The 12,392-nt window shown below is 42.0% G+C and overlaps 1 protein-coding gene across 1 annotated transcript in view; it reads right to left on the reverse strand.

Annotated features, from left to right (window-relative positions):
* Positions 1 to 4,739: 4,739 nt before the first annotated feature.
* Positions 4,740 to 12,392, reverse strand: part of LOC111076960 — a 106,660-nt gene continuing 99,007 nt past the window's right edge. Inside the window, exons 2-3 of the mRNA XM_041594764.1 lie at positions 6,560 to 7,838; positions 4,740 to 6,301 (exon numbers count right to left, since the gene is read on the reverse strand). Coding sequence (XP_041450698.1) covers positions 4,842 to 6,301; positions 6,560 to 7,838 — 2,739 coding nt within the window. The 3' untranslated portion in view covers positions 4,740 to 4,841. The remainder of the gene's footprint in view (positions 6,302 to 6,559; positions 7,839 to 12,392) is intronic.

The following is a 12,392-nucleotide window of genomic DNA, read 5'->3' on the forward strand; positions in this document are numbered from 1 at the left end:
GTAAACAAAATTGAATCTGTTTTGTTTTGCTTCTCTCGGCTCTTACCTTTTTTTTCTAAAGAAATTCTTTTTATTTGCGCCATTTTGGAATAAATGCTGCATTATGTACAGCAAAACCAAGCAAAGCGTGGTTCGGTGGGTTAAGTCGAGACCTTCCGATCCGGGGGTCCTCGGCTTGAAGCGTGCACGTACTTTCTTTTTTTTTCTTAAACAAATCTTTTTTTCCACAGTTTTACAGTAAAAATTACATTTTTAAATTGTTTTGATTTTTTTTTAAATTTAGCTGGCATTAATTAAATATTTAACTGGTTAAAATTTAAGAAGAGCTTTTAATTGAGCTTTTAATTAAAGCTTATTTGTTGTTTTTTTCCCTATTAAATGTTGAAAAAATACCATATGCAAATTACAAAAATTTTACTTGAAAAACAGAACAAAAATACTGCAAAAAAAGTACACCATAAAAACAAAAAAAAAAGGTTTGGCATTTTTTTTGGTTATTTTGGGTTAAAAACTTGTATAATTTTCAAATTTTACATGTATCTTACACAAATTAAATGTACAATTTTCAAATTTTACATGTATTCTACACATGTAGAATGTAATGTAATGTCAAATTAAATTTATTATGTAACAGCCAAAAGAATAATAAAACCTACTATTTCTGATAGATCCCAAAGTTTGTGTTTTATTTTTTTAAGAACTGCTTATTGTTTAAATGTCTAAAAATTATAAAATTTCTCATGGTGTAATTTATTTGGTAGGGTCTTAATGTTAACATAATAATAAACCGAACAGGAACAGGAGTACCAGTGTTTTCTGGTAGTACCAGAAACGGACGCAGACACTAAGAAGGCGCCACTCTTAAGTTAATATTTTTAAAAATTATGGCATACTTTCAAGGATGGATACTTTCCGATCAAACGAAGCATAGGGATAATGACTGTAAAACTTAATTTCCGCCAATTGTCCACTCTTTATCGATCAAATAAAATGCGCATAGAAAAGGAATATTTTGCATAATTTATCGTTTTTTATTTATTGGTTTTTTGTTTTCTTTACATATGTAATAATCGGTTTGTTTGTTTGTGTGTGTGTGTATGGTTGTTTATTTGTTTCTGCACTACTTAATATGAAACGTTAAAGTCAAATGTTGTTCATTATTTTCATCAACTGTTTAATTCTATTAAACTGTATTTGCATTTTTGTGGTGTGCTATTTTTGTTTCTGTCGTGTTCCTTCCCCCCAAAATTCTTACTACATTTTCTATCATTTATTTGCTCCACAATTTGTACATTTTATTTCTGCATTCTTCTGAACCGTCATCGGCACATAAATATAATAATCATTTTATATCCACTCAATATATTGTGTGTTTGACAAGACGAGGTTTTGTTGCTACTGCATTTTCTTTTAATATAAACTTATGCCATTATTTTGTCTTTTTTTTTAACAATATCAAGTCGATTCTTTTTAAAGCGGGGCAAATATTTTATTTTGTTGGGCATCGCGCTATCTTTTTTGTTTTGTTTTAAATATATAATATGTCGTCGTATATAAACACTCGGGTTATGTAAAATTTGTCAATATATTTTACTCGTTTAATTATAAAAATGATTGTTTGTTTTGTTTTGTCTTTGGGTTGTTAGCAAAAATGATACAAAAAATCTGTTTGTTGGGTTTTGCTCATCGTTTTGTATTCTTTCAACTATTTTCATCGTTTGTAAAATTTGGCCATAAATACGAAATTTTCTGAAAACCGTTTTGACGCGTTTGATTAACCATTTTATCTTCCATTCTATTCTGTTCTATAATTTATTAAGTTTATTCTGTTTCTGTTTATTATCGATTCTGGTTCTGTTCTGTTTTTGTGGAAAAAATGAAACACAAAATTGGAAAAGAATTAATTTACAATAATTTGTATATATTTTTTGTCGTTTTTTATTTCTTGCATAGCAATTGTAATTTGTTTTTTTTTTTGCTGCATATAATTTATACATATAACTTTATTACTTTTTTTAATATGGATAACAGTTTTTGTTTTGGTTGCTTAATTCCTCAAAATTTAAATCGTTATTCATTAATATAAGTTTTACGTTTTCAATTTTTTGTTATTTTTTTTTGTTTAAATTTATACAATTTTACACAATTTTTAGCTTAAATTCTAGACAAATTTTGGTTTGAATTTATTTTGTTAAATATTTGTTGTTGTTTCCTTTGTAAAGTTTAAATGTTTTTTTTTTTTAATTTAGAAATAGAACGAAATTTTTTCTTTAAGAAAATTTACACACACAGTCATAAATAATGTATGAAATGTTTTTTTAAATAACAAAATTTTATAGATTTTTAAAATCTCTGCGCTTTTTCGCTTGGCTCTTGGCTTGGGTTCGGGTTTGGGGTTTGTTTCGTTTTTTTCCAGTTGGTTGTCATCATCCAGGTGAATATCTCTGTAGTACATTATATCTATGTGTTTCTCACAAAGTGTTTGTGTTGGCAACTAAAATCCATCATCGTATCTTCCATTCATCGAAAGAAAATCATATATACAAAAAAAGGAGTAGAATAGAAGTAGTAGTAGAGAAAAGTGCCCTAGCATCTATTTAGTATATTGTATTACGATCTAGGAAACTAAATGTCTACAGAGCAAAGCTACAGCTTACAAGGTGTACAATTGAATATGAACAAAAAAAGAGACTATCAGGCAGGCTCTTTCACTTTCACTTTGCGTTTTATGTTTTCAGCCAAAAGTCGATTTATTTACTTCCTGTACTGTTGAGCGTAAAGTTTACTGCTGTTAAGTATACCCACGCGTTAGTGCCAGCTCATATAAAAGGGCCTCTGTTATGTTTAAGAAAGATTTATCTCTCAAATTCACTTTTCGCTGTTGCAAAGACCAATTTTTTCAGATCCAAAATTGAGGTTTGGCTTAAAAAATAAAAATATTTGTAAAAAGGGTAAAAGCTCACTATTAATGGTGGCAAATTCATGTCAATGCATCAGAAAGTCATCTATTCTTTTCTTTTTGCATTCAGATTCGTTTTGTTGTATAAAAAGCCGTTTACTTTTCGTTTCGGCGAGGAATATGTTGCCGTTTTGAAAACGGAAACATTTTGCGTTTTACGAATACGGGAGCCACTAACTCCCCGGAAGTTTTATGTGAAAGTGAAAGCCGGAGCCTTCCTGTATGTGTAGTTTAAAGATCTACTCGTAATCGTACTCGATTTAGAACTAGAAGCTTCAATAAATATTAATCTTTATGTGTATGCGTTTGTGGTTTTCTATATATTTATGCTTCATATTCTATAGAATCGAATAATCCTGCACTTCTCTATTCTCGTCTCGTCTCTGATCTGTCGATCTATCTTTATCATATATCATATGTAGATAATTTTCAAATTTTGTATGGTATAAAGTTTAACGCGGCAACTTCATAGTTTTGTATTTTTTAAATATTTGTTTGTTTTTTGTTAAGAATTATATATTATAATTGTTAAGCATTAATTTTACTTTTTCTTTTGTGGTGGGTTCATTTTGTGTGAATTTCTGCTCTACCTCTAGCTCTCTCTCTTTGTCGCTGTCTGCTGTCTGTTAAACTTAAATTTAGGATTAAACTAAATATAATTACAATGGTGTCCAGAGTATGGTATATCTTTCCACCTATAAGAACCAGCTGCCTTCTGTTTTTTTCTGTTGTCTGAAGTATTGTTTTTCCTAAATTTTGTCTTCGAAGCCTCGCTTTGAATATTATATTTTGTTGTTGTTCATTACTTGTTTTAAATGTCTTGCAAATCTTAAAAAATTATACAAATTAAAACCTAAATTAACTTTAATAAGTAAAAGTATATGTATATGGTATAAACACACGCATAGTTGGTCTCAATTTTTTGTTTTTCTTTTCTTTTTTGAAGGTTTTGTTGAACAATATACACAAAATTATTAATATATATATATTTTTTTTTAAAGCTTTGGTTTCAATTATAATTTCTGCAAGCAAAGTCAAGAGAATATCGAAATATCTTTAGAAGGAAGACTAACGAATTTTGTTTTTTGTTTTTGTTTTGAGATCAAATCAAGCTATGTAAAAGCGTACAAAGTTATTAAACATTTCGAATTTAGAATCAACAAAGATTTAGGTTGTTTAACTGCATTCGGACGATACGTTTTCTACTGAAGGAATTCCCTGCGAATACATTTTGTCATTCACACGTCAAAGCCATTCAATATTCCTCCAAACAGTGACTGATTATATTCTTTACCATAATACTTGATATTTCTCAGCTATATTCATATATAATTATAATTCACTCGGGGCGAATGTCTCTTGTTTGTGTGATTCTATGAATATTTTTGTATGTATAATTTTTATAACGAATCAACGTATTTTAAACCTAATATTTCTTGAAAAAGAGTCGGTGAAAAACATATCGTTCGAAAGAAGCTTGAGGTCATTTTTATAATATAGAGCCCACTCAACAGACTTAACGATCGTATATAAAAACTTTATAGTCCAGACAAAACCTAATGGAAACAATTTTGTAAAGTTACTTCATTCCTAATGGAGTTTGAGCTTCGAAAATGTTTTCCCTGCTTTCCAAAATGTCATCTGAAAATACCCCAAGTAGGGGGTAATGTGCGTCTCGGCTTTGTGCTTGAATTTGTTTGTGGACTCTTTTTTTCCTATAGCAGAACTTATGCCTTAAAAAAAAGGGCGGAAATCTTAAAGATAGAATTTACTGTTGCTGTGTGTGTGTGTGTGTGTGTGTGTCGTGAAAGAGCTATATTCTGGGAGAGGAAGCTATATATCCTTTCATGGGGTAGAGGCTGAGGATGGAAATATGGGTTGCCTAGGCAATCTCAGTTTTGATTTGTAACTCGCAGTTCGTTGTGGTGGCGGCGGTTCCGACAGGAGCTGTGATGATGGGTAGTGCTCCCAGGGATGGAGGCGTTTGCTTCTTGCTCGCCTTGGTGGCCATCGGTGGTGGATGAGTATGAACTGTGGCAGGTGCGGAGGCAGGTGGTGTCGCTGGGAGGATGGTGGTTTGAGGCACTGCCTCGTCTTCATCTGACATAGAGGCAGATCTAGATCCTGTTGATAATCCTTCTTTGCTGAAGGATCGCTGGCGTAGTCTTTGTTGCTGCTGCTGGCGCTGTTGCAATGGCATTTCATCGTCAGAGGAGTCCTCTTCATCCTGTGGCCGATTATCCTTGTGGTTGTTGTTCATCTTGGCCAGGGCATGGCAGGCCGACATTTGGGCCTTTTTCATCGATGACTCGTCGCTGCTGTTGCTGCTGTCGAACAACTGTCCCGCAGTTGCAGCCGAATCGGGACTAATGGGCGTGGTGGCTGTGGGCGGCGTGACAAGGGCACTGCTATGCGGTGCCTGCACCACCTCGTCGGGATCTTCATCCTCTTCCTCCTCCTCCATGTCCTCCTCGTCGCTAGAGGCGGATTGACTGGGAACAGGACTCTTGGCACTGCCATTCATCTTGGTATCTCCATTATGTTGGGAGGGCGCCATTTCAGCTGGCTGCATCTTTGCTCTTTTGGTGGCAGGTTCCTCCGGCTCGGCCTCAGTATCCTCTTTGGGTTCTGCTCCGCAGCAATTGAGGGGCGTGGGACTCTTTCGGAGGCCATTCGCTTGCGGCTTCATCAGCTGCTGCTGCTGCTCCTGCTGGTTATTGTTATTGGCCCGGTCCTCCTCCTCCTCCTGCTCCTCCTCCAAATCCTCGTCCTGCTCGCCTTCGCCTTCGTCCACCTGGTCCTCCAGCAGTTGCGTCTGCTGCTTGAATGGCACCACTCGCCTCAGCTCCACTTTGCAGTCGAGATCCTCGAGCTGCCTGCGATACCGCTGCAGCTGTTCTGTCAGATCGGATATGTGGGCATCCTGCTTGTGCAGCAGGTCGCTAAGCTGCATATTGTTGTAGCGGAACTGTTGGTTCTCCTGCAGAAGCCTCTGCAGCAGCTGCAGCACCCTCTCCCGATCCCTAGGACGTGTCTCTCGGAGATACTCCACGGCCTGCTCCCAGGGCGGAAGCATTGCACTGCTATCCGGCTCTCCATTCAAACTGTCATCGTCCGTGTCTGTGGACAGCTCGAATTCACTGCCCAAATGGGGTTTACCATTCTGCAGATGGACTGCTACTCCTCCTGCCTGTTGCTGCTGCTGCTGCATCGAATGTTGCAACGCCTGCTGGTGTTGCTGCTGCTGCTTGGTTGTCTGCTGATGCGGAGAGCTTACCACATTCGAGGAGTGGGTGCTTAGGTTGAGGCCCGCACTGGAAGACTGCGTGGGGGAGGTTCCACCTGTAATAGTTTTGAATGAATACATTATTTGTTCGATAGAGAAAGTGGAAACGATGGGGTAACGACATATATCTGGGCGACATATCTCCTGCCATACATTTTTCAGCAGGAGATATGTCGCTAGATTCTGGGCGGAGATATGTCGTTAGGGCCTGCCAGGAGATATGTCGCCTGGAGATATGTCGCTAGGACGGATATTAATTTAGTTGCTGCAATATTTTCAGTAGCAGTCATTTTATGAATAAGAAATAGTCTTACCAATTACACCACCCTTGTAGTAGGACTGTGCCTGTGCCTCACCCATGTGGTGTCCCAGGGTAGGATAGTGGTGGTTGTGATGGAGATTGTGATGTAGCATCGATGGTAGAGGTGGTGGCGGCTCCGCTGGCTGACTCATCAGGTTCTTGTTGATCCTGATTCGACTTGGTTCGTTGTGACTTCCGTTGCTGTTGGTGGAGGTTCCATTCGAGATGGAAATGGAACTGGAGCTGGGCAACAGTTTCGCATGCTGATTGACGGTGGCAATGATGTGCTGCTGCTGCTGCGCGTGCGGGTGCGAATTATGCTGCTGCTGGGGATGTAACTGTGGATGCTGCTGTGGCTGCTTCAGTGGCACGGGCGATGTGGATGAGGTTATCTCATTGCTGCCGGCGGAGAACTCCTCCGGACTGCGTGGCAAGGGCACATGTCTGGTGGCTGGTTGTGGTGCTGCTGATGCTGCTGCGACTGCGGGCAGGGGCTTGGGGGAGTTGCTGCAGCTGGAGGAGCTGGGCGGTGGCTCCACTACATCCACAGCTTCTCCTGCCGGCGGCGTAGTGGGCGTGGGCGTTGGTGTGTTGTCGTCTCTCTCCTGCTTGATGTGAAGATGCAGCTCCTTCTCTCGCACCCTCTGGCGTTCCATTTCACGCTCCAATTTCTCGCGCTCCCTCTCCCTGTCCCTGTCCTTGTCCCGCTCCTTGGAGAGTATGCTCTTGCGTGGCGCCAGCGCCACATTCGGCTGGTATGTCCGCTCCGCGTACCGCTTGTCCGTGCTCCGGACAACGCGCTCGGGATTCTGCAGCTCCGGCGGCTCCTGGCAGGCGTACGGCAGAGAGGAGAGGGTCGCATTGTAGGCGTGCAGGAAGGCCTTCGTGGTGGTGGGTCCCCACGGGCGGAACGCCGACGAGGAGCTCATCGGCTGGTGGGGATGTGGTGGCTGATGCGGATGTGGATGCTGCGGAGGTGGCTGTGGCTGCCCTACTAGCACTGCCCCCCGTGGATGCTGGTGTGGGTGCTGCTGCTGGTGATGCTGTTGCTCTCGTTCCCGCTGCTGTTGTTGCTGCACGCAGTGAGCGTACATGATTTGGTAGTGGTACGCATCCAAGGCGGGTGCTCCACCCGCACCAGCACCCTTCAGAACCTTCTTTCCTGGAATGTCCAACTGTGGATTAGCCTTGTGGGACACCTGAAGATGGGCAGCCACTAGGGGCACCACAACCGGTGCACCCACCAAGCCAAGCGGCACCAGCAGCGACGCATCATCCATGAGCATTTCCGCCTGCAAAGAAACATAGAAGGAAAGGAGAAGGGGAGGGGTTTGTGTTGTTAGAAAATTGATCGGCCATAAAAATAGAAAGAAGCTGGCTCTGAACACCAGTAGCCATCATTAATTTGAATTGCAGGCCAGGCCCCAGACCCCAAACCCCAGACCCGAGACCAACCGCGATGGCTAATTATAAGCAAACGAACCGCACCGCAGTGCTGCGCAGCGCAGACCGATCTTCGCCAGACTTTGGCCCCCAACATCAGAGGGAAGAGGAACGACGACGCACCCCGGGGCTATGGCGCCAATTGTCATTGAGACTGGGACTTGGAGTGGACTTCGACTGGTGGTACGTCTCCTTCTGCTTATTTTGCATTATCGTCATGGAGTTGCAGAAGAAGAACGGAGGCGGGAAAGCCGGTTATTCCTTGCGTGTTTGTGTAGCTGTTAAAATGATTGGCACCGCGTCCAATTATGAACAAGGAACCCGAGACTGCGAACCTCAGACGCGCAGCCATAAAGTGATTTTTGAATGGAGGCGGCGCCATTATCCATTACCCCATTGCCCGCGTCATCGCCATACCCCATACCGCCAGTCACCATACCCAATCTTCATCTTGGACATGGACATGAACATGGCCATGGACTTGTGGGTACCAGAAGGTGTCACTGCGGCAGTTAAGCAAATGGCCAAAGCAAACGACAGGCGATGATCGCAAATAAGTCTGCGGGATTTGGCCCGACAGTTGGAGGAATGCGTAGACTCCTCTTCTCACTCTTCTGCTCCAAAGGAGGGTCAGTGCTTAATGGTAAATGCTGAATGATGATAATAGGGAGCCGGGCTTAGCCCCAAATCGTGTCAACAGCAGCTCTCTCAGTTGCCTCTCATTACAATAATCATGGGTTTGGTCAGTAGTTGGCGGATACAATTCATGGGAGGAGATACATAGATAGAAGTCGTTGCCAGATAGATGCGGCTCGCACAGTTACATATATATTACATATTCAGGTGGCACAAACGACACAAAGCCGAAGCAGCCACGAAGGCTATCTTTTACCAACCGATCGATCGCGATCGAGGGAAACGTCCGTATGACGCGGGACACGGTTGAGTTCCAAATCGATCTATGGAATGTGGGACATTAGCAATGCTTTCCTAAATCATAAACACGTTCTGGTTTTAATCTATTGTTTCATTGCCCCAACCATCTCTTTTATGTGGTAATCTTTAAATCGTATAACGCTCTCGGAAATTCCACCAAGGCAGTTCCACAGAGAGCCACAATTTAATAGGAAATGAAGACATCTGTTGGCTTTTTTTTTACCATTCATCCTTTCTCCGTTCCGCTTGTCCGCCACAAAGTATGCAACATAAATTTAACCATTGACAAGAACCACAACAAAACACACACAATGGCGCTCTTTTTTTTAATGCTCCTCTAAAATGGCAGTAAGAAATTCCTTCGGGCCATAACTCCGCACTTGGTCAATGCGCATTGGGTAAACAAGTTGGCCCCAAAACGTTCCTGGCTAACACAGCAAAAGAGCCGAAGAGGGAAAAAAGAGAGTAGTGCTCCGAGGAGAGAGATTAAGCAAGGCAGACAAGCCGCAAGCCAACTGGCGACGCGACGATGGCAACGACGCGACGATGGCAAAAACAAGCAAAATATACATACAAATATATAAAAAAATACTGCTACTAAAACTAAAACTAGCGAAAAAAAAACAATCTTAGCAGATCTAGACGGGGCGATAAGAAAACTGGAAGCCAGACACATACACCGCTTGTCGGAGTGGTGCCTCGTATTCCTCTACATAGCCGAGGCACACAAATGAACCATTAAACAGAAAAATCATAAAAATCAAGAGCCATAAAGAAGTCGTTGAAGGAGCGCCAGCCTCGCGACTCGGAGTCCGCAACAAAACGCAGCAGGAGATGCTCCGAGTCGTCGCCAGATGCAGTTAGCTGCTGCCTGCCTGCTGCAGCTATGTAAGTTCGCTTCCAAGAGTCGCTTTAACTGTCAGCAGATGGCAGCAAGCGATAGATGACAATGGAGGAGGGGGAGCTACCTCCAGCTTCGCGAGTCTCCAGTCTCCACATGCTGGCGCACGCGTCGTCGCTGACGGTGCAATGACAAATTGCACTATTGGACGCGGAGGAGGATGCAACAGCAGAGCACGAAGAATCGAGTGAATCGGTTCGAGTGAAGGATCTAGAGTAGCGGCGAGGCTTGCCTCTGGGATCAGAAGTGCGGGTGCAAGACGCGCGGTACTGCTGGCTCGGCTGTGCGGGGCTACGAGTATACATATAGAAGAGGCTATTGCTTAAGTCCAAGGTCTTTTGCCATAATTCAGCGAAAAAGATGAAGTGCAATCTCCAAAGGCAGAGGCACTGGAACGGTGACAGATCGCCAGAAAAATTCGAGATCAATGCCTATCAAAAGCGAAAAGTAAATACCCTTTCGCATGATAAAACCCTACAAAGTTTTATACATTTTTTATTTTGGTCTCCGAGGTACGCGGGCCTACACAGAAATAATTTCGATGCCGTTAAAAAAAGAGAAGCTCGTAGTCCCATTATGTTTACATACATATGTGTGTTTAGATGTCCCTTCTGTAAATATATGTATGTATCTACAATGCCCATTAAATGTTAGAGTATCTTTAAAAATAATTGCTCCCAAGTGCACCCGGCTGCTGCTGCTGTTGCATCGTCTCTGGCTGCTGCAGCTCAATTCCAGTGTAAAGAGGTGAGACGACAGAGGAGAAGAGGCGGATGGAGACCCGCAGCCACAGCCACAGCCAAAGCCATGGCAGCGACATGACTTTGCTTGACGATAAGATCATGGCAAATATTGACGACGACCGAGACGGACATGGGACATGGCGATGCCGATGACGATGCAAACGGCAACGGCAATGGCAACATCGTTGACAATGAAGTCCTACAGAGTCATGTATGGGTGCAACAGCAACAGCAACAACAACAACATACAAGATACAACATACAACACAGCGGCAACAACTTGCGCCCCATTGATTTAGACTGGCAATTATGCAGCCAAAGATCGTCGGAGTCGTCCTGCTGCTGCTGCCACGGCTGCTGCTGCATGTTCGGCAATTGATGAGGATGTGGCTGTGGCAGTGGCGTCCATGTGGAAATGGAGCAGCGACCCATATGCAACTTTGCGGCGAATGAACACCGACATCATCGTCGTAGTCGACGATGCTGTCAGCTTCATCTGCATTTTTTGGCGTAATCTTGTTGTACCTATTATAGAGGGTTTGATTAATATCAGCTGGTGGTAGGCATCTCCATAAAGGTAATGAATTCTTGATCAGATTAAAGATCTGTGGCAATAATGCCATGTTCGTGTCTGTTTATATGAAAAAGGTTTCTATATATTAAACAATATTACTCCTATAGCTGGTATAATTCTTATGCATCTTAGTAGGTATATAAAGATGCGACTCCTTTCAGCCAGTCTTTCCAATTTTTTGTTGTACTTTTAGTTGCTGCCGCTGTCTGTGTCTGGCGCGGGACGTAAACTTGTTTTCCCCACCGAATCCGTATCGACATTGAACTCCCTTTCCCCCTGCAGACCTCCCCGCAAGACGGCGACATTTTACAATTTTCAATTCGTGTTGTTGTCTGCACAAGAGAGAGGAGCGGCAAAGACAGCGCCAAAAACAGCAACAAAGTAATACCCAAGACTCGGCGAAAGAAAAAAAAAACACAGTCAACTATTTTCAAGAGCCTCGAAGCATGACCATGACATACCCAGGCATCTCTTGGCCAAGTCTTTGGGACTCTACTTCTACAGCGGTATTGCAGCTCCAGCACTTTTGCAACAATGCAGTCAGTCAGTCGGAGACGGCGGACTATTTGAAAGAGTTGCTCAACTTTTTTTGTATCTTGTTTTTGTTTCTTTCTTTGAAATAGAATTAGGAATTTCCTTCCTAATACCTTGTATTTGAAGGGTTCCTATGGATAACTTATTGATTTGAAGCTTATCCATTGGTTAAGATATTTGGTCTGGGAATCAAGGAAATCAGTGGTTAAAACAATAGGAAAGACATATGTATATGTAAATTAATTAAATAAAGGGTATTAAGAGCTGTCAAGTCAAACACAAAAATGAATAGCATAAGCAAATTAAAATGATCTACGCAGCAGAGTAAGGTCCCGTTAATTATTTCTTAAGCTTTAAACAGGGCCCGAGTGGTTCGGGTCTGAGAGCGAGAGTGCGACACTTTGTTGTTATTGTTGCTGAGAGAGCGAAAGACATAATTGCTGAGAGATTAAATGAAATGAAGAAACTAGATGCGAGGCACACTGCTTACACGATTGAAAGAGAGAGACAGAGAGAGAGAACCTTAAATTGCGACTTACTAAATGTGTCTTATCGCTTAATCGCATCATATGCATTGCATCTCTTATGGCGCTCGAGGCAAAACAGAATACAAAAAGTAGGAGCAGCTCTCCCGCTCTCACATATTCATATTAGTTTTTATTGCTCTCTTAAAGTATTAACCTGATTTGGCATTTGAAACACTCTCCTTCTTCCA

The sequence above is a fragment of the Drosophila obscura genome, unplaced genomic scaffold (genome assembly GCF_018151105.1).
Source record: "Drosophila obscura isolate BZ-5 IFL unplaced genomic scaffold, ASM1815110v1 contig_36, whole genome shotgun sequence".
NCBI classification, from domain to species: domain Eukaryota; kingdom Metazoa; phylum Arthropoda; class Insecta; order Diptera; family Drosophilidae; genus Drosophila; species Drosophila obscura.